At 39.2% G+C, this 21,311-nt stretch overlaps 1 protein-coding gene across 9 annotated transcripts in view; it reads right to left on the reverse strand.

Annotated features, from left to right (window-relative positions):
- Positions 1-2,312: 2,312 nt before the first annotated feature.
- Positions 2,313-21,311, reverse strand: part of IFT25 (intraflagellar transport 25) — a 30,316-nt gene continuing 11,317 nt past the window's right edge. For 2 of the 9 annotated variants that reach the window (XM_064372374.1, XM_064372377.1), the window contains exons 3-6: positions 19,181-19,287; positions 17,523-17,591; positions 13,919-13,962; positions 3,720-4,241 (exon numbers count right to left, since the gene is read on the reverse strand). In XM_064372374.1, coding sequence (XP_064228444.1) covers positions 3,834-4,241; positions 13,919-13,962; positions 17,523-17,591; positions 19,181-19,287 — 628 coding nt within the window. In that variant the 3' untranslated portion in view covers positions 3,720-3,833. Of the gene's footprint in view, positions 3,486-3,716; positions 4,242-10,106; positions 11,600-12,822; positions 12,911-13,918; positions 13,963-17,522; positions 17,592-19,180; positions 19,288-21,311 lie in introns of those variants that run through there. The other 7 variants (XM_021667802.2, XM_064372379.1, XM_064372378.1 and 4 more) reach the window with 7 other exon arrangements.

Genomic DNA, 21,311 nt, shown 5'->3' on the forward strand with positions numbered 1-21,311 from the left:
CTTTCGCTAGCACGAGAATATATTCTCTTTAGCTCTACTTTAGTTGCTATAATGTTAATATTATTAATGTCATTTTACTCTTTTAAGAATAGTTATTATTGCAGGAGGCTGAGGCAGAAGAATCAGGAGGCGGAGGTTGCAGTGCGCCAAGATGGTGCCACTGTACTCCAGCCTGGGTGACAGAGTGAGACTCTGTTAAAAAAAAAAGTTATTATTAATCATCTACCAGGCACAGTAATTTTCAGATATGTTATCTCATTTAATCTCTCAATTCAAAAAGGAGATGATTATCCCCATTTTACAGATGAGGAAATCAAGGCTCAGAGCCTTAAGTAACTTGCATAACTTCTCAGAACTAGTAAGTAACAAGCTGAGATTCAAACTGGACCTCTAACTTCAAGGTCAGAGTCCTAGCTCTGTTCCTGCCAACTGGGTGCCTTTTCTTAAGCTGCCTTGGTATCTTGAACTATAAAGTAGTGTGCCCACTCTCTAGAGGATTCATGAGTAGAGCACTCAGAACTGTGCCTGACTTGGAGAAAGTGTCGTGGAAGTGTTGGCTATTATTATTATCATCATTATTGTCCCACAACTGCTTCCTCGGGCCCTCTTTTTGGGGGTAGGAGTAGAAGGAGGACAAGACAATAGGGTCACTGAATAAAATTTCTCCATCCTGCCCAAGCAACTCATAACCAATACAGGCATGAGTTTGTGAGGCTATACTGAAAATGAGCTGTGAGAATGACAGGGCTGAAGCACAGATGAGCACTCACCGTCCCTCCTAAGTACTAAGTTCCACAAAAGGAGACAGCATATAAGGCAATGCTTTTCTGAATCACTTCCCTGATGGTCCTCCAATTCATGTCTATAAATGCACAGAAATCTCCCAGTTTTCAACAAATAATAGTAGCTGGAACTGAGGAGTTTTTCAGAATGATAAAAATGGACCCCGGGCTTTCCAATTTGACTTTCTTCAACTTATTGCATCAAACATTGAGCACTGATTCTTTTCTGGGTACAGAGTTATGCAAAGATGGATAAGGAACAGCTGTTGTCCAGCAGCTTAATCTCACAGGGGACCAGACATACACACCAATAATCACAACTCAAGGTGGAATGTATGTTAGAGCGTGATGAAGACTAAATGCTCAGAGGGCATAGAGACAGCAATCCTCTGAGCTGGGCGAATCCAACAACGCTTTATGGAGCTGGTGGCATCTGGGCTTGGTCTTCAAAGATGCCCAGTACTTCCATAATTTGGGATGGGAGCCTGGAGGAGATGGGAAGGGAGATGGGCATTTAAAGTGGGGATAACAACATGGGCAGAGGTGGAAAAAGGACTATGTGCAGGAGACTGCAAGAGGTTTGGACTCAATTTCAATCCTTTTGTTTTTACAGTTGCTAGTCATATAGGCCAGCGAAGTTGAATGGTTCTCAAACTTGGGCATGCAACAAAATCACCTGGAGGGCTTGCTGCAACACAGGTTCTTGAGTCTCATCCCCAGAGTTTATGATTCAAATAGTTCTGGAGTTGAGCTAGGGAATTTGCATGACTAACAAGGTCTCAGGTGAGGCTGATGCTGCTGTCCCAGGAACCACACTTTGACAACCACTGCTATAGTAGGTATTGTTGGTGCTCTGCCCGGCTGCCTTTTACCAAGTCATTGTACTCATCCGCCAGCTGCTGTGAGTGTTGGCTGCTAATGGCTCACAGATACACTCTTTCCTGAGAATTTGCCCTCTTGATAGGAGCTGTCTTACCCAGAAACACCTGTGAGATTATGTCCTCCACCTGAGGGTGGCCCACAGCCAAAGACTGATGGATTTGAAATTCCAAAGCCTGCTCCCTTGCTGCAAGGTGGGGCAGTCTACTTCTCTAGTGCCAGTCATGCTCCAGAGCTCCCTATGGGATCAGGCTAAAGCTAGACTTCAGCTGAAGCCATATGTTTAATTTTTCCCTCTGCCTGATCTTGCTTCTCTCACTTCCTTAGAAGTTCCTCCTGAGACCACTCCCTCAAGAAATCACTCTTCAAAGAATCCTTGTCTGAGGCTCTGCTTCTAGAGAACCTGGCCCGGAGCAGTCCCCTTCTGGGTCTTTTCTGATTATGAGTCTTCTTTAGTGGGGCTTGTTATCTGCTGAAACACAGTGTGGGATGAGGAGTCAGCAGGGGCAATCTGCAATTTTCATTGACATTTGCTGTCTTGAATAGCTTACTATTAAGTAAATCCTTCCCCTGAGCTGGGGCTCACAGAAATCCCCTTCAGTTAACTTCCTTTGCTTTGGATGCTTTTTCACCTTCTGCTGTGGATTGAATTGTGCCCCTGTCACCCCCAAAATTCATACATGGAAGCTTTAACCTTCAATGGTCCTTTTATTTGGAGACAGGGCCTATACAGAGGTAATGAAAGTTAGATGACGTCATAAGGGTGTGGCTTTGATATGACAGGAATGGTGTCCCTTAAGAGACACCAGAGTGAACTCTCTGCACCCACATGAAGAAGAGGTCATGTGAGCACACAGCAAGATGGCAGCTGCCTACACTGCAGGAAGAAAGAGTTCACCAGAAACTGCCAGCACCCTGATCTCAGACTTCGAATCTTCAGAGCGGTGAGGAAATAAATGTCTGTTGTTTCAGCTACCCAGTCTATGGTATTTTGTTACAGCAGCTGGGGCTAAGACAATTTCCTTCATCATGCTTTACCTCCAGCAGTCTCCTCTGGTGTATCCTGCCTGATTCTCCTCCAGCTCCATCTTCCCTGCCATTCTGTTATTAACCTTGAGGCTCTCTGGAGACATTCTCCATCCTCCTGAGCCACCTGCAGCCCTCTTCAATCTAATCAAGGGACTGTTGGATAAGCCTTTCACAACCATGACATGTTTAATAAAGTCTCGAGCTTCGAGAGAACATATGTCAGTTCTCAGCTTCCTCCTTCACCAAAATCCTGATTTCACAGTACTTAGTGAGTAGGTGTCCCAGTTTGATGTTAGGGGGTTATAACTGCTTCCTTGAAGATAGAATGTTTTTCTTTGTATAATTCTTTTTCTTGGGAATGTTTTGAGAAAAGGGATGGAGTAAAAATTCCTTCACCCCACCGTCTTTAACCAGAAGTATCCACTTTATACATATAAAATTTTATATGTATATATATAAAATTCATACACAATTATAAAATGTTTGTATATATCATACTTTCTAATATATGAGCTACATAGTAGTTTTATAGACATCATTGCTATAAATCTTTGTCCACTTATCTTGTATACTCCTTTATCTGATTATTAGGATATTTTCTGTGCCAAAGACTGAATGCATGTTAAAAACTCTGATGTCCATGCCACACATTATCTCCCAGAAGGCTCTCTATCAGGGTCAAGTTACACAGGGCTGCTGGAACATCACCTAGAAGGTGAAGCCCACAAAAGATGCCTCCCCATATGTGACCCCTGCAGGAGGGGTATTCCTGAGAGAGCTCAACAATGCAATATGCTGTAAAAAAAAAAAAACAAAACTGTATTAAATGAGTGATAAACACAATTTTCATTTCTGTAATATTTCTTTGCCTTGACTTGGTACATGGATAAAAGGTCATTAAATTTTTACTTTTTGATCCATCCCTTTAAATAAGTATTTATTGGTTTAAATTTTATGCAAGGCACTGTAATAGGCACTGGTCCACAGTAAGTGATCTAAAAATTCATATATTGTTAACTAGCTTTATTCAAAGCGCCTCAAATAGTCTACAGTATAAAGAGATACAGGTATGCAAATAAATGAACAATGTTCACTTATTCAGTAGACAGACATTTATTGAAAATATATATGCCAGGAACGATTCTAAGCCCTGAGGATACAGTCATGAGCAAAAGCAACAAAACTCCCTGTCCTCGGAAGCTTACATTCTAGTGAGGGAGAAAGATGATAAACATGATATACATGATAAATAGAAAAAAGATATGTTAGACAGGGATCAGCAGGGCTGACCCTATAAGGATGAGAGAGCCCCAACTCAAAGGTCCACACCTGCTCAAAAGGTTCATACCTGAATGCAGGTGAACACCTCCTACTCAAAATGTTCACACCTGAATGCAGGTGGCACTGCCCCCATCTTTCAAAGGATACATGGGATATCATTAATATCATTAAAAGAAAATAATTTAAATTGAATTTTAATGATAAAAATGAAGAGCCAGGTATAAGAACTCCCAAATACAGAACACAGGGTGGCTGCGTCAGGTCCTTAACCTAAGAAAGGGAGAAAAATAAAATAGGGAAGAAAGATTGAACATGTTTCTGTTGCAAGGGTAAGGTGCAGGAACACTCTAATTTTAGGGAAGCCAGAGAAAGTCTTATTGAGAAGGAAATTTTGTGTAAGGACCTGATGTCAATGAGGAAGCCAGCTATACCGATACCAGAGGCAAGAGCACTACAGGCAGAGGAAAAGCAAACACAAAGGCCTTAATACACAGTACACACAGCACTGTGCTGGTCAGGAGTCCGTGGCAGGTGGAGAAAAGGCCACATGAGTGGGAAAGAGGATGCCAATTGAGGACAAATGAGACTTTAAAAAGGTGAGGGACTGGGAGCAGTGGCTCATGCCTATATTCCCAACACATTGGGAGGCTGAGGCAGGAGGATCCTTGAGCCCAGGAGCTCGAGATTAGCCTGGGCAACATGGCGAAACCTCATCTCTATAAAAATACAAAAGATTGCCAGGCATAGTGGCATATGTCTGTAGTCCCAGCTACCTGGGAGGCTGAGGTGGGAGGATCACCTGAGCCTGGGAGGTTGAGGCTGCTGTGAGTCGTGTTTGTACCACTGTGCTCTAGCCTGGGCAACAGTGAGACCCTCTCTCAAAAACAAACAAAGGTGATGGGGTAGTTCAGCAGTGAAAAACAAAACAAAGCAAAAAGGTAAAGCTACATGTCATATTTATTGCCTGAAATTTGGAGTGGTTTAAGGTGACAAGGAGTTTTTTAAAGCCTAGAAAAATGAAGGTTAAAGCATGCTGTTTTCAAATACCATATATGAAGTGGATATTCCACAGTCTTCACTTGTTCCCTGCATCCACAGAAGGCATAGAAAAAAGACTTAAAGATAACTCACCAGGCCTGTGCCAAAGAAATCAATCAGATAACCTCTGGAGATCCCTTCTAACAATCTGTAAGCCTCAACACAGTGTTTCTTTCTCTTTTTTTTTTTTGAGACGGAGTTTCGCTGTTGTCACCCAGACTGGAGTGCAATGGCACGATCTCGGCTCACCGCAACCTCCGCCTCCTGGGTTCAAGCAATTCTTCTGCCTCAGCCTCCCAAGTAGCTGAGACTACAGGCACGCACCACCATGCCCAGCTAATTTTTGTATTTTTAGTAGAGATGGGGTTTCAACTTGTTGACCAGGATGGTCTCAATCTCTTGACCTCGTGATCCACCCACCTCGGCCTCCCAAAGTGCTGGGATTATAGGCGTGAGCCACCGCGCCCGGCCAACACAGTGTTTCTTACACAAAGAGTTATTGCCATTTCAGTTTAGAAACTTGGCAGGAAGAAAATGCTTAGCATTTCATTTTATTGAACATGAACACAATTGCTGTAATTCACGTTCCTTCTCAAAAACCTTAAATGGTTCCATTGTTACAGGAAAATACCTGAAAGCCTGTGATCTAACTGTAATATTCGGTTTTAGTTTTAGTTTTTGCTCTACTCAGACTTTTCTATTCATCGTTCTCAAAATTCATCATTATGAATGACTGCTCACCTTCACATCTTTTATCTGTCATACTGATGTGGCTTTTGAAATGCCTTTCCTATTCTTCTCCATTTAAAACTTGCTTTTCCAGGCTGGGTGTGGTGGCTTACGCCTGTAATCACAGCACTTTGGGAGGCCAAGGAAGTGGATCACTTGAAGTCAGGAGTTTGAGACCAACCTGGCCAACATGGTGAAACCCCGTCTCTACTAAAAAATACAAAAAATTTAGCCAGGCATGGCGGTGGGGGCCTGTAATCCCAGCTACTCAGGAGGCTGAGGCAGGAGAATCACTTGAACTTGGGAGGTGGAGGTTGCAGTGAGCTGAGATCACACCACTGCACTCCAGCCTGGGCAACAGAGTGAGACTCCATCCAAACAAACAAACAAACAAACAAGAAAGAAAGAAATCCCTGCTTTTCCAAGACTAAATCTGTGAAACAAATCTTAGTAGGTGATTTATAAGTAAGTACCAAGAGCCTTAAAACTGTTGCTAACTTTGATTAATTCCCTTCTGAGAATCTCATCTAAGGAAATTGTTTGAAGGGCAGACAAAGATTTATGCACAAGGATGTCCTCGGTAGCAGTATTTATTTTTCTATTATGAAGAATTTAAAGCATATGTAAAAGTGGAAAGTACAAAGTAGAAATACTAGTACAATTAACCTCCATATATCTATCACCCAGATTCAATAATTTATTACCACATTTACTTCTTCAACTAATCCCCTTTCCTTTATAAAGTCTCTGCTTAAATATTAAGCAAATTCCAGATTATTAGGCCATTTCAGTCATCCATAGTTCTATATGTATCTTGTGTATATATGCATTTCATCCATAGTTCTATATGCATCTCATATGCTTTATATGCATTTCAGTCATCCATAGTTCTATATGGATTTTTTTATAAGCAACAGAAATTTATTTTTCACATTTTTCTTAAATTATCTGAATCAAATTTAACAATTCTGGAGGCTAGAAGTCAGAGAACAGGCGCTGGCATGGTTGGGTTCTGGTGAGGGTTTCTTCCAAGTGACAGACAGCTGACTTCTTTTATTTTTTTTTATTGCATTTTAGGTTTTGAGGTACATGTGAAGAACATGCAAGACTGTTGCATAGGTACACACCTGGCAGTGTGATTTGCTGCCTTCTTCCCCTTCTCTATATGGATTTAAGCTTATGCATTTTATTATATAAGCTTAAAGCCAGTATCACACATAGTAAAATGAGTAACACTCAGTCTACAAGAAAATTTCCTCAATTATCTTAAAAATATCCTTTTTTGGCTGGGCGCAGTGGCTCATGCCTGTAATCCCAGCACTTTGGGAGGCTGAGGCACGCGAATCACCTGAGGTCAGGTGTTTGAGACCAGCTTGGCCACCATGGTGACACCCCCATCTCTACTAAAAATACACAAATTAGCTGGGCATGGTGGCAGGTGCCTGTAATCCCAACTACTCAGGAGGCTGAGGCAGGAGAATTGCTTGAACCCAGGAGGCGGAGGTTGCAGTGAGCTGAGATTGTACCACTGCACTCCAGCCTAGGAGACAAGAGTAAAACTCTGTCTCAAAAAAAAAAAAAAAAGTCATTTTTCAGTTTATTTATTCAAATCAGCATCCATCACGATCCACACATGGCATGTGGTTATAGGAGCTCTTAGATCTCCTTGAATCTAGAGTGGGCCCCTTTCCTTAATATTTTTATGCCACTGACTTTTTGAAGAAACCAGGTCACTTGCCCTGTAGGATGAGCCACATTCTGATAGATTTGTCTATTAGTTAGGATAGGCTGGGTTATATTGTGGCAACAAGCAATTCCAAAATCTTATTGGCTTAAAACAATGAAGCGTAATTTCTCATTCCTTCAATATACCCATCTCAGATTGAGCTACTGCTGGCTGATAAAAACAGAATTCCTTTCCCAAAATATTGAAAAGAATATAAATAAAAACTGAAATTGATACAAATCCTTTAAATAAAGTGTATCAGTTACAATTTCCTGTTTAAATATATTGTTAAAATATCATGCAAGAGTATTTTGTTGTAATTACTAGGAAAGATTTGGAGAGCCCTGCTACCTGTTAAACATCGGTCTCACTTCCAGACCCAGACTGATAAAGTAGTTACTGTGTACAACATTGTTGGTCAATTATGGCACAGGAGGAAAAGAGCCCTGAAGGGTCTCACATAGGCAACTAAATGCCTCAGCCTAGAAGTCAATTATTCTTCATCTCATTGGCCAGAACTGGTCACATGGCACTATCTAAACTAATGCCAGGAAGTACTATCTTGCTATGTCCAGGAAAAGCACAGATCTAGACATTTCAGTAAGCTGCATTAATGGCTACTAGTGTATTTGATGCCTTGCAGTGTCACTTTACTTGTTCCTCTAGCTCTTGAGATTCCTGAAAAATGGAAGCTGTCTCTAGAGTTTGATTAAATTCAGGTTCAATAATTTTGGCAGGAGTACTTCATAGGTTGGTCTGTGTGCTTTACATAAAATCATGTCCGAGGCCGGGCATGGTGGCTCAAGCCTGTAATTCCAGCACTTTGGGAGACTGAGGTGGGTGGATACCTGAGGTCAGGAGTTTGAGACCAGCCTGACCAACATGGAGAAACCCCACCTCTACTGAAAATACAAAATTAGCCGGGCGTGGTGGCACATGCCTGTAATCCCAGCTACTCGGGGGGCTGAGGCAGGAGAATCACTTGAACCTGGGAGGCAGAGGTTGAAGTTTGCGCCATTGCACTCCAGCCTGGGCAACAAGAGAGAAACTCTGTCTCAAAAAGTAAAATAAAATAAAAAAATAAAAGAATAAAAATAAAATCACATCAGGAAGCATACTGTGTTTGATTCTAATAGATTGTAGCAGTAATGGCTACCTCTCACCTCAGCCAATTTTTTTTTTTGAGATTTAATTTTGCTCTTGTTGGCCAGGCTGGACTGCAATGGCATGATCTCCACTCACTGTGATCTCCACTCACTGCAACCTCCACCCACCAGGTTCAAGTGATTCTCCTGCTTCAGCCTCCCAAGTAGCTGGGACTACAAGCACATGCCACCGTGCCTGGCTAATTTTTATATTTTTAGTGAAGATGGGGTTTCACCATGTTGGCCAAGGCTGGTCTCGAACCCCTGACCTCAGGTGAATTGCCCGCCCTCAGCCTCCCAAAGTGCTGGGATTACAGGTGCGAGCCACCGCTCCTGGCCGGCCCCAATTTTTTCATACTTCCTTGTATTCATGCCCTTGGGCGGATACCTCTTGTTCTCACTCTGGGCTTGGCCACATGACATGATTCGACAGACAACAGCAAATCTGGTGGCAAACAGAGACTCAAAAATCGTTTGCGCTGTATTTAGAGATAGCAGAAGAAAAAGAAAACTTTGCATACTGGGGATTTCCCTCTTTGCTACTTTTCAGAATGCTGAGGCCTGGGTTAGCCCCCTGGAGGACAAGAAACAACTTGGAGCAGAGATGAATAGTTCCAGTGGAGGCCACCTAGACCCCTAATCTGCAAACCTTAAATCATGTGAGTGAAGTCATCCCACACTATCTAGACCATAGGAGTTGCCAGCTGGCCACGAATAGAGCAAAGCAAGTACAAGCCAGAAAAAAACTGCAGAATTTTGAGCAAATGAAATTGTTTTGTTAAGCCATTATTCTTTGAAGTGGTTTGTAACAGAGCAAAAGCTGATACGCTGGTTAATCCATTTTTAGTAAATCAAAAGACTCAGATCCCTGCATTGCAAAGTTCCCCATCAATCTTTCAATTAATGCTAACCCACTGACTGTTGCCTTTATCAACATTTAATTTTATGCAAATCAATGATAATTTTTCTTTTTTTTTTGTGACAGTGTTTTGCTCTGTCACCCAGGCTGAAGTGCAGTGGCACAGTAATGGCTCACTGCAGCCACAACCTTCTGGGCTCAAGCAAACCTCCCACCTTAGCCTCCAAAGCGGCTAACACTACAGGCACATACCACTCTGCCTGGTTTTGTTACTTAAAAAATTTTTTTTTGTAGATATGGGATTTTACTATGTTGCTCAGGCTGGTCTTGAACTTCTGAGCTTAAGAGATCCTCCTGCCTTGGCCTCCCAAAGTGCTGGGATTATAGGTGTGGGCCACCATGCCTGGACTAATGACGATTTTCTAATTCTATTATATCTTCCACATTAATGAGCAGGAATTCTTCTGCAAAGCACTTTCTCACATCTCCTAGGGTTATTTAGTAACGTTCAAATATGGTCTGTACCTGATATATGCCCAGTTCTTTCCCTTTAAATATAAATATTCAAATGAGAAATTTTGCCCTAGTTACATCCCATGGCATCCAATGAGGGTTTTGTTTTGCTCTTTTATTTCTTCTCTTCTATCAATATGAATTCACTTTTAAATATATTAAGTATGGTTGCAGTCAACTGTAAATTTTTTTTCCCTGCTCAAATTGCGCCCTTTTTTTTTTTTTTTTTTTTTTTTTTTTTCCTAATAAGAGTGCTTTCATATTGGTTTCTGTATCCTCTTGACATTATCCATTAGTCTCTACTTTCTGGCACAACAAATTGTCCTAGGCTTATCTTATCTATTTCTTGTCACACTTTTGGAAATGGCCATTCCTCCAATTAATGGGAAAGGTATTTAGAAATCACAATCTGGGTACTTGATGTGCTCACTGATATTTGGATGTCACTACTTCTAGATCTTTTCAGTGGACTTAAGAAATAGTATTCTCAAAAAAGAGAAAGAGGGCCACGTGTGGTGGTTCATGCCTGTAATCCCAATGCTTTGGGAGGCTGAGGTGGGCAGACTGCTTGAGCCCAGAAGTTTGAGATCAGCCTTCACTCCAGCCTGGGTGACAGAGCAAGACCTTGTCTCAAAAACAACAAAAAGTAAGATTATGTGTTTCCTAACATTTCTCTGAGGTTTTCAAACCAGAACAAATAAAAGTAAAGGACAGGTGCAGTGGTTCATGCCTGTAATCCCAGCACTTTGGGAGGCCAAGGTGAGCAGATCGCTTGAGCTCAGGAGTTCAAGACCAGCCTGGGCAACATGGTGAAACCCCTTCTCTACAAAAATAGAAAAGTTAGCCAGGTGTGGTGTTACGTACCCGTAGTCCTAGCTACTTGGGAAGCTAGGGTGGGAGGATGGTTTGAGTCCAGGGGATGGAGGTTGTAATGAGCCAAGATTGAGCCACTGCACTATAGCCTGGGTGACAGCCAGACCCTACTTTAAAAAATTTTTTTTACAAATTGGAATTGGCCATTCCAAATGATTTTAAAATAAAAAATAAAATCGTTTGTTTTACTGGGCCCAGCTCAGGTTCCATGACTTCAGTGAAACCTTCCCATAAGTACTTTCTCTTTTCTGACCTCTTACATTGTTTACTATCTATATTGCTCACTTAGCCCTTTGCATCAATCAATCAATTAAAAAAATTAATGCACTACGATCTGAAGAGCACTATAGTGGATGCTGTGAAGATGCAATGTGTAACCCATTAAATTTTCATGTGCAGTCACTTCCTTGATTAAACTATATAGTGAAGCCAAAGCTTCCTCATTTCCCACATGGTGGCCAGTACTGCTGACTGATAAAAACAGAATTCCTTTACCCCAAAATTGAAAATAATGTAAATAAAAACTGAAACAAATTGATACAAATCCTTTTAATAAAGTATATCAATGACAGCTTCCTGTTTAAATAAATATGTTGTTAAAAAATCATGTAAGAGCATTTTGTAATAATTACTAGGAAAGATTTGACACTACTGTTCCCTCTGCAGAAACGCTATGTACAGATGCAAAATGATCAAAGGCTGATACAATAATGAATCTCAAGTAAGTAGCGGAGCCATCACGTGCCTGTAGGGGGAAAAAATCAATATAAATGCTTTTAGCAATGCTAGTTAACCGTTAACACACAGTTAACAGAAGAAAGGGCTTGATGCAAGAGTAATAGTCTAAATATATAACAATATATAAGGCCAGCTACATATAGTAGTTGTGGTACATATCAGCTAAATACCAGCCTTGATTTGATGAAAAATAGCAAGTAGAGCTAAAAACTGCAACTGTCATTTTTTGTAGGGACGGGGTCTCGTGTGTTGCACAGGCTTGTCTTGAACTAGCCTCAAGCAACGCTCCTGCTCCAGCTTCCCAGGTGCTGGGATTACAGGCATGAACTACCATGCCCAGTTGCTAATTTTTTAAAAGTGTCTCTCTAAAGTATTTTTCATAATAAAGAAGTTTCCTCTGGTTAGCGTTGCCTCTGAATATACTACCCTGAAGCATGACTACATTTTTATATTTATATAATTTCTCTGGAAAGCAATTAGCCAATATATTTTAAAGCTATAAATATGTTTATACCCTGGCACCCAGTAATCGTATTCCTTGAAATTTAATCTTAGAAATTAAGAAAAAAGGTGTGTATTACTTATAATGACAGAGGAAGGAAAAAGAAAATTAGTTTAAATGCATGCCAATTGGCAAATGTTACTTTAAAATTATACTTATGAAGCCTGTTACATAACACTACTAAGTAAAAAAAAAAGACATAAAATTGTCCATATATCATTATTCTAACTATGTACAGCATATGGTCAACAACTACAAGAAAATAAATGTAGTAAAAGCTTTTATGACAGGGTAATAACATTTTTTTTTTTTTTGAGACAGAGTCTCACTCTGTCACCTAGGCTGGAGTGCAGTGGCGCTATCTCGGCTCACTGCAACCTCCGCCTCCTGGGTTCAAGCAATTGTCTGCCTCGGCCTCCCAAGTAGCTGGGATTACAGGGGCCCACCACCATGCCTGGCTAATGTTTGTATTTTTCGTAGAGACGGTTTTGGCTGGGCGAGGTGGCTCACGCCTGTAATCCCAGCACTTTGGGAAGCCAAGGCGGGTGGATCACAAGGTCAGGAGTTCAAGACCAGCCTGGCCAAGATGGTGAAACCCTGCCTCTACAAAAATAAATAAATAAAAAACAAGAAATGCTAAAGAAAAGAAAAAGAAAAAAGAAAAAAATAATAAAATAAATAAATAAAAATAAAAAAATAAAAAAAAAAGAGACAGGGTTTCACCATCTTGGGTAGGCTGTTCTTGAACTTCTGATCTCATGATCCACCCACCTCGGCCTCCCAAAGTGCTGAGATTACAGGTGTGAGCCACTGCGCCTGGCCAGGGTAATAAAATTATGGGTGATTTTCAGCCTCCCATTCCCCCTTACTATTTTCCAAATTTCTATAATGCTGTGACCCTCCACAGTGGAGTCCTGAAACAATATACAAAAGGTAGCAGGGGCTTACTAATCAGAACCCATAAAGACAGAAAAAACAGAAAGATAAAATTCAGTATCATTAATCATTTTTCAGGACTTCAATGGCTTCCCCAGTTATTGGGTGAATTTTGGTGGAAGAGAAAGGAACTAATGGGATGCACTGATTTAATAGCAGCTTCCGGCAAGTTGTGAAGAAATAAAACTTAATGGATGAGGTACCATTTTAACCCTCATTTAGAGAAACCTTAATTAAACAAATTGTGACCACCTAATAAGTAAATATTCAGTTGTTTTACTTTTTGTGTTTGTCTAAAACCAGGGTCTGACCAACTAGCAGGAATAGAGGAACTCCTGATGAGGCAGCAGCTTCCTCATCAGCAGGCATTCATTTCACTTGACAAGCAAAGCCTGATGGAATGTTATCGAAAAACACTGGTTCTCTTTCCACCTCATCTCTCTTTGGCTTATTTGTTGCTGATCCTATGCTCCAGTTCCCCTTATCTGAATCTCCCTTGTCCTTTCATGCTTAAATTAACATCCAATTTTGGCATCTCGACCTTTTTTGATTCCTATTCTAAAATACCTACGGAATCAAATGAAAGAAAGTAAACCAAATTAATACTTCAAAGTAAATGAATGACAAAAACAAAAAATGAATTTTTTTATCTTGCTGTCACTCTCTATAAAAGAGCCTAATTTATGAATGTACATTTAGCTTATATTATTATTAAGAACTACTTTCTCTACTGGTTGATTTAGGTACAGAGATTCTGTACCTAAATCTTTATAAAATATCTTTATAAAAAATATAAAGATATTTATTAACTATGACTATGGAGATAGGTTTCAGGTCTAAATACACTGTGCAGGTTGATTTTTAATTCTATGAAGTATATTTACTTACCATAATTTCTTCATTTTGAAGCTGCCCCTCTGTGTGTACCAAATCTAAAACACAAATGTAACAGAAGAAATGAGTTAAAGGTCAAAATACATGAGAATAGTTACTGAAATTTATGTTCAGCAAAATATGATATCCGGTAAATTATAAGACCAGATTTGAAGGAATCATCAAATCATCATTTGCATGTTGAGATTTAATTTAAAACTAGAGACACAGGATATACAAGGCAAAAAAGATGAACTATTTATGAGCTATAAAATATCCTAGTGTGTATAAGCAAAAGGAAATGCAAATGTCAATCATATTGATAGTAAAGGAATATAAAGAACTGATAAAATGTGAAAATTTCTTTTTCAAACATTTACTTTTTAAAATCCCCTTTTCAAGAAAAAAGAAGTGAACATTTGAGGATCCAGCTACTAACAGAAAGAAGCCATTTTACCATACCCGTGGGTAACAACTAGAGCTGAGTCTCAGTAAACTTTCACTATGATGCATAATTGTGTGGCCCATGAAGTAATCTTCTGGTATCCAAGTTTAAAAAAAGTTTCCTTATGTAATTTGAGAGCAGACTAATTTATTTGATCATGAGTTAATCATATCAAACATTCTTTTGGAAACATGAAAGATTTAATTGCTATAATGATAGCTAATGACAGTATTTAAAATTAACTTTATATAAAATAATGTACATAATGTAAAAGCCCCATAGTATTAAAAGAGAAGTCTCTGTGATTGTTTCCTCTTTTCTGAAATCATAAAAATCATTAATATGCTTTACCCCTTCTTTCTCCTCTAGTCCTGCTTCCTAGAAGTAAACATTTTCAACTCTTTAAGCTGTTTTCCCTGGATTTATGTTTTTATTCCTTTTCTTGTTTATAAAGTTTTTACTGACTTTATATTATGGTAGGTGAAATTTTAGCTTTTTAAAACTGAAATCCCCTCTTCTTCCTCCTTCAACTTCTCCCTCCTTCCCTCCTCTCAAATTTGAAATCCTACTTGATGGTTACATTACTTTGTCTATCTAAATGTTATTTACTCCTGAAATAAGTAATAAATTATAATCATGTTTTCCTTCTTGTACAACACTACCACCAGAAATTAACAGACTTTTTCATTTGCTTAGTTTTAGTTGCAAAAAATTGAAAAATATCAAACATACTAAGGAGAGAACATAAAAAAACTCCCACATATACCTGTAATCCTGTAATCTAGATTTTATAACTACTAACATTTCATCATAGTGAATTTATCTATTTTTTTTTCCACTAAAGTATTTTAGGCCAGGTGCGGTGGCTCACTCCTGTAATCCCAGCACTGTGGGAAGCTGAGGCAGGTGGATCACTTGAGGTCAGGAGTTTGAGACCAGCCTGGCCAACACGGCAAAAACCCTGTCTCTACCAAAAATACAAAAATTAGCAGGGCATTGTGGTGCACGCCTGTAATCTCAGCTACTCAGGAGACTGAGGCAGGAGAATCGCTTGAACTTGGGAAGTGGAAGTTGCAGTGATCCGAGATTGCACCAGCAAATATATATATATTTTGTAGAGAAAAGATTTCTCCATGTTGCCCAGCTAGTCTCTTGAATTCCTGAGCTCAAGCGATCTGCCTGCCTTAGCCTCCCAAACACTGGGATTATGGGTGTGAGCCCAGCCTCCCCCAAATACTTAATTATCCATTTCTAAATAATAACTCTTTATATAACCATAATACCACTATCACAGTAACATTAAAAATAGTGCTTTAATATAATATGAAACCCAATTTCTATTAAAATTTCCCCAATTGTCCCTGTCTTTTTATATTTGGTTTATTAAAATCGGAATTAAGTCTCTTTTAACTTTGAACTGCTTTCTCTCCCCCACACACTTTTTTTTAATGCCTTTGACTTACTGAAAAGACCAGTACAGTTGTCCTGTACAATGTCTCACATTCTAGTTTTTTCTAGAGATGGGGTCTTGCTCTGTCACCCCGGCTAAAGTGCAGTGGTGTGATCACAGCTCACTGCAGCCTCAACCTCCTGGGCTCAAGTGATCCTTCCATCTCAGCTTCCAAGTAGCTGCAATTACAGGTGTGTGTCACCATGCCCAGCTAATTTTTAAATTTTTTTGTAGAGATAACATATTGTCACGTTTCCCAGGCCAGTCCTGAACTCCTGGGCTCATGCGATCCTCCTCCTTCTGCCTCCCAAAGTGTTGGGATTACAAGCATGAGCCCCTGTGCCCAGCCCCACATTCTAGATTTTATCACCTTGCCTATTTGTGGTTTCACTTGATTTGTGCCTCTATCCTCTATATTTCTTATAGATTGGAAATTAGAGCTAAAAGCTTGATTATATTCAGGGTTTGAGGACTTCATTAATGTCTGGTGATCTCTGTCTTTTGTTACTTGTGGATCATTTGAAAATTGTGTGCATCATTTGAAAACTGTGTGCATGAGCCACGCTTGTTAATTACTGGACTTCAATAGGGTAACCAGAAATGAGCTAGCCTTTGTCAGTATCAATAGGTCTTTTTTCTGGGGCCATTTAATTTCTTCAAAGACGAATGTTGCAATCTCCTAGCTGAGGGTATATTCTGGGCTGCTGATGTTAATACCAGTATACAGGAAGTAGGCTTCCACAAGTATCCTATTTTCAACTCCATGTCTCACTCACTGGCTACTACACCTGGTCTCCTGAGCCTCAACAGTCTGTATTTCCAGTTGTCTCTTGAGGGTGATGGTGGAAGTCTGTGGGAGAAGGGAGTGGTCACCTAGCTTTATAGGATGGGAAGAAGGTACCTAGAGTATGACTACTCTGTATATAGATTTTCAACTAATTACCCTTGTTTTCTGACCCAGGTCTCATTCATACTTCCCATGGCACCTGTTGCCTTTGAGTTTGAGACCTTTCTGGGGTTCTGTGTGGCAAAGCAGCTTGCTTCTTGTTGTTATGCTCCTTGGTAAGAACTTAGGTTATAACCTAGTTCATTCAGCTAAAGAAGGTACTACTCCTAAGAAAAATAAAAACAAAACAAAACAAAAAAAAGAAAGTACTACTCCTCCATCTGCTTTCCCTTCATCGTAATATACACTGATTTCTCATATTTGCTTTAGTTTGCTAGTTGTTTATTATTTGTCCTTGTAGGTTTATGCCTCTTTTTATTCCTTTACTATTATTTTCATGCTATTTTCAGAGGGAAAAGAGATAGCTACATGAAGGTAAGATGCTGTGTTTAAGTAGAGGCTATCAACTCTGATGGTGATATTTAAATAATACCATTAATTAGGAAGAAAGGAAAGAAGATGAGAAACTAATATTAATTTTCTATTATATGCCAGACACTAGTTCACCAAAATCTTAAATGATAGGCATCATTGTCATTTCCTGACAAGGATTCTGAAACTGAGAAAAATTAAGTCGCATGTTAATAATTATATAACCAGTAAATGAAGAAGCAGCTTTGTATTCAAACCTGGGTCTTTCTGATCCCTAAATGTGTCAGAAGGATCAGGATCATTAAAGTCATCTTTTTTCACCAAAGTACAGCTAGACGGGAAATGTAGAGTCAAAGAAGTATTATCTACTCCTTTATGCTCAGAACAATGCTGGTGAAACACATACCTTTTTCAATCCATTGCTCAAAATCAACTGGCTCTTTAGACGTGCTCTTTTCAATCTTCAAGGTCCGTACTGACATTGTAAACAAAGTGAGTAAAGTGTTAATCTGGTTCTACGTTTTTTTACCTATATTTCTTTTTCCCTCTGCCTGAGACTGTCATGCACAATGGAATTACACAGAGCACGGGGATCAGAAACATCATGGAAGTTACTCTGTGTTTTTCCAAAAAAAAACCCTATGGTAAAATATAGTCTTGTGTAACTAATCTTCCAAATGTTTGTAACCATACAACGCAGGGCAAGTAGAGGTTTTTTGAATTTGGCTTTATTCAGATTTTTTTTGTGTGTTCTGGCAATAATAATACTATTGGTGTCTTGATCATAAACATTCATGGAGAGCCTATGATGAGTCAGACATATTTATCCATTCACTTTTGACTACAATATCATGAGAAAAATATTTTAACCCACTTTATTGGTGAGAAAACAGGTTTCGCAGAGCCAAGCAAGGTGTTCAATGATATATAGCTAGTAAGTGCCAGAAATGGAATTCAAACTTTAGGTCTGACTCCAGAGCCTCCACAATTAATGACAAAAGAGAGACTTAATAGGAATACAGTCTTTTCTCCACTGTCCCCAGTCCAGTCTCTACCACTCCAGATCCATTCCTCCTCCTCTTTGTCCTGTTCTGTGCCGTAAGAAGCTAACCTCTGTGGACCACATCACCTGGATTCACTTACCTATTGGCTTCTTATTGGATTTGACCAGTGGGAGACACCACGGGGAGACTGGTGTGGGGAAGTAAGATCAGCCTATTTTATTGTCTCCACTCCCTATCTGTTTCAGTGCCACATCTTTGACAGTTTCTCCTGCCTACAGCGCCTGTTAGTCAGGTCCTTTCACACAGGCTCCAGCTCTCACAGATCTCTGATAACACTATTTCCTTCCCAGGGCTGGTCACAGCTTCCTGCTATAGTTACTGAGGGCCTCATCATTCCTTGCCTTGTTTGTTCCCTTAACCCAAGCCATAATTTTGCAAGTAGCCCCATCAATAGAGCCTCTTCATTTGAACCATCTAGGATGTATTCTGTTTCCTGCCATAATTTCGACTGATAATTTTATTCTTAAATAGACAAATAGGATTAGAATGATGTCCCAAGGGAGATTCTCCTCCTAAATTCCTCAGAAAATGCCACTAGTAATAGAAGAATCACAACTATCCAATGTAAATAATCAGGGTTATCAGATTTTCAACCAGAATTAGACAAAGAACTCCTGGACAAATGAATCTAGAATAAAGATGTCATGAACTTAGTGTTCTGGCAAACTGGCATCTAATGTTCCTAATAGGGCCTTTTGTCAAAGACTTTCACATAGTAAACTGCATGGAAATTATTATGTGCTTTGGAAGGGTTTCAAATGTGCAGTTTCGGAGAGGCCAATTGAGCTCAAGGCAGTTAACCCATAATCTCCATCCTTTCACTCCAGCAATAAAACTGGATTCCATGCTATAAAGAAAAACTAGTGTTTTGCCGAAAGTTTACATACATGCCTTCTGCCTGTGGAAAAAATTAAAGGATAATGAAAATTAACATATGAACCTTACCTGGAGCACCAAAAAAAAAAATATATAAGAAAAAATTAATGTAAGATTTGCTTACCAAGGTAACTTTGGATTACAAGCCTTTCAATCCTTACATGTTTGTGGAAACAAATAATGAACTCCTGGGGAAACATTCCTGTAGTGGCCCAAAATGTGTCTGGATTCCTATCGTTAATTAAAAAAAAAAAAAAAGAATAGCCAAATATAAATGGTTAATCATAAAGTTGTATTGAATACCTGTTTTTAAAAATTAAATGACTACTGGACTCTTACATCTCTTTCTGTTAATTCTGCCTATAATCTCTAATCTCTAATTTTAATAATTCTTCCTTACTACTACCAGGTATTCTTTTCTAAAACACAGAAACGGAATAGATATTGCTCCTATTTAAAAGCCTCAGTGCTCCCTTATCGCCTATAATTCTAAACTCCTTTGTATGGCATTTAAGACTGTACAATCTGGTTCCATAATTAAGGTATATTCTCTTCCATTACTGTGGTCACATCGGGCCACTTAAAATTCTGCAAATATGTTAATACAGGCTCATGCTTCTGTACCTTGGTTCATTCATGAGTGTTTTTTTTTTTTACCTGAAAAACCCATCTTCCCCTTAAGTTCATTCACTTTTTGGTCTAATTTATCTAACCCCACCAATTCAGAATCACTGCCTCCCTCTTTTGCACTTATCTCACACTCAGCCTCTATTTCTAAGTTGGCACTTAATCTCCTGTTTCTATGGCTTCTGCTAAATGCTGAGCTCTTTGAGCCCAGCTTCCTTCCCTTACTCATCTTTGTAAACCTACAACTGCTACAAAGGCTCACCCATAGTACAGACAACCTAAATGTTTGTTCAAACAAAAATTAAAAAGTGAACTCAATTTTAAGTTACATATAGACAAAATAGTATATATAGTTTTGACTACAGAAATAATCATTTCAACTACATAAGCTTTTTCTTTTTTTGGAAATAAAATTTACCTACAGTGAAATTCACCTTAAGTGTATAACTTAATGAGTTTTGATAAATGTACATGCTTATGTAACCAATACTCCAGTGAAGATATAACATTTCCATAACTCCAGAAATTTCCCTTATCTTTCCTTCCAGAAATCCCTACCTCCCTTTGACAACCACTGCTTTGATTTCTATCACCACAGACTATGCCACAATGTTTTTATTCATGATTTTGTTTGATATTTTGTTGGATATTGTAATTGCTTCCACTTTTTTACTATTAGGAACAAAGCTGCTATAGATATGTTTGTACAGATGCTTGTGAACATGTTTTCATTTTTCTGGGTAATTACTAAGAGTGAAATTGCTGGGACATAGGGTAAAAGTATATTTAACTTTATAAGAAACTGTGAGATTTCCAAAGTGGTTGTACTCCACTTTCTTTTTTCTTTGAGATGAAGTTTCACTCTTGTTGCCCAGGCTGGAGTGCAATGGTGTGATCTCGGCTCACCACCTTTGCCTCCCGGGTTCAAGCAATTCTACCTCAGGCTCGCGCATAGCTGGGATTACACGCATGCGCCACCATGTCCGGCTAATTTTGTATTTTTAGTAGAGATAGGCTTTCTCCATGTTGGTGAGGCTGGTCTCGAACTCCCGATCTCAGGTGATCCGCCCGCCTCGGCCTCCCAAAGTGTTGGGATTACAGGCATGAATCACCACAGCCAACCCATCAATATGTTCTTGTTCCATGTTGTTGATTATAGTGTTCTATAACTGTCAACAAAGTCGAGGTTATGATACTGTTCAGATCATCTATGTCTTTATTGATTTTCTGCCAAATTGTTCTATCATTACTGAGAAAAGGGTATTAAAATCTCTAACTATAATTGTGAATTTGTCTAATTCTCCCTTTCAGCTGTCAGATTTTGCTTTACATATTTTAAAGAACTATTATTAGGTCCATATACACTTATGATTGATTATCCTCTCTTCCTAATAAATTGACCCTCTAACATTATAAAATGTCCCCTTTGTCTCTGGTAATGCTCCTTGTCTTACATTCTACTTTGTCTGATGTGAATATAGCTAGAGTGATTTTCTTATGTCAACTGTTTGCAGGATGCATCTTCTTTCATCCTTTTATTTTCAACCTATTCTTATCTTTATATTTAAAGTGCATATCTTTCAGACAATATATATTTGGGTCTTGGCTTTTTATCCAGTCTGACAATC

This window comes from Aotus nancymaae, unplaced genomic scaffold, assembly GCF_030222135.1.
Source record: "Aotus nancymaae isolate 86718 unplaced genomic scaffold, 86718_ANA_hifiasm-v0.15.2.pri h1tg000007l, whole genome shotgun sequence".
NCBI classification, from domain to species: domain Eukaryota; kingdom Metazoa; phylum Chordata; class Mammalia; order Primates; family Aotidae; genus Aotus; species Aotus nancymaae.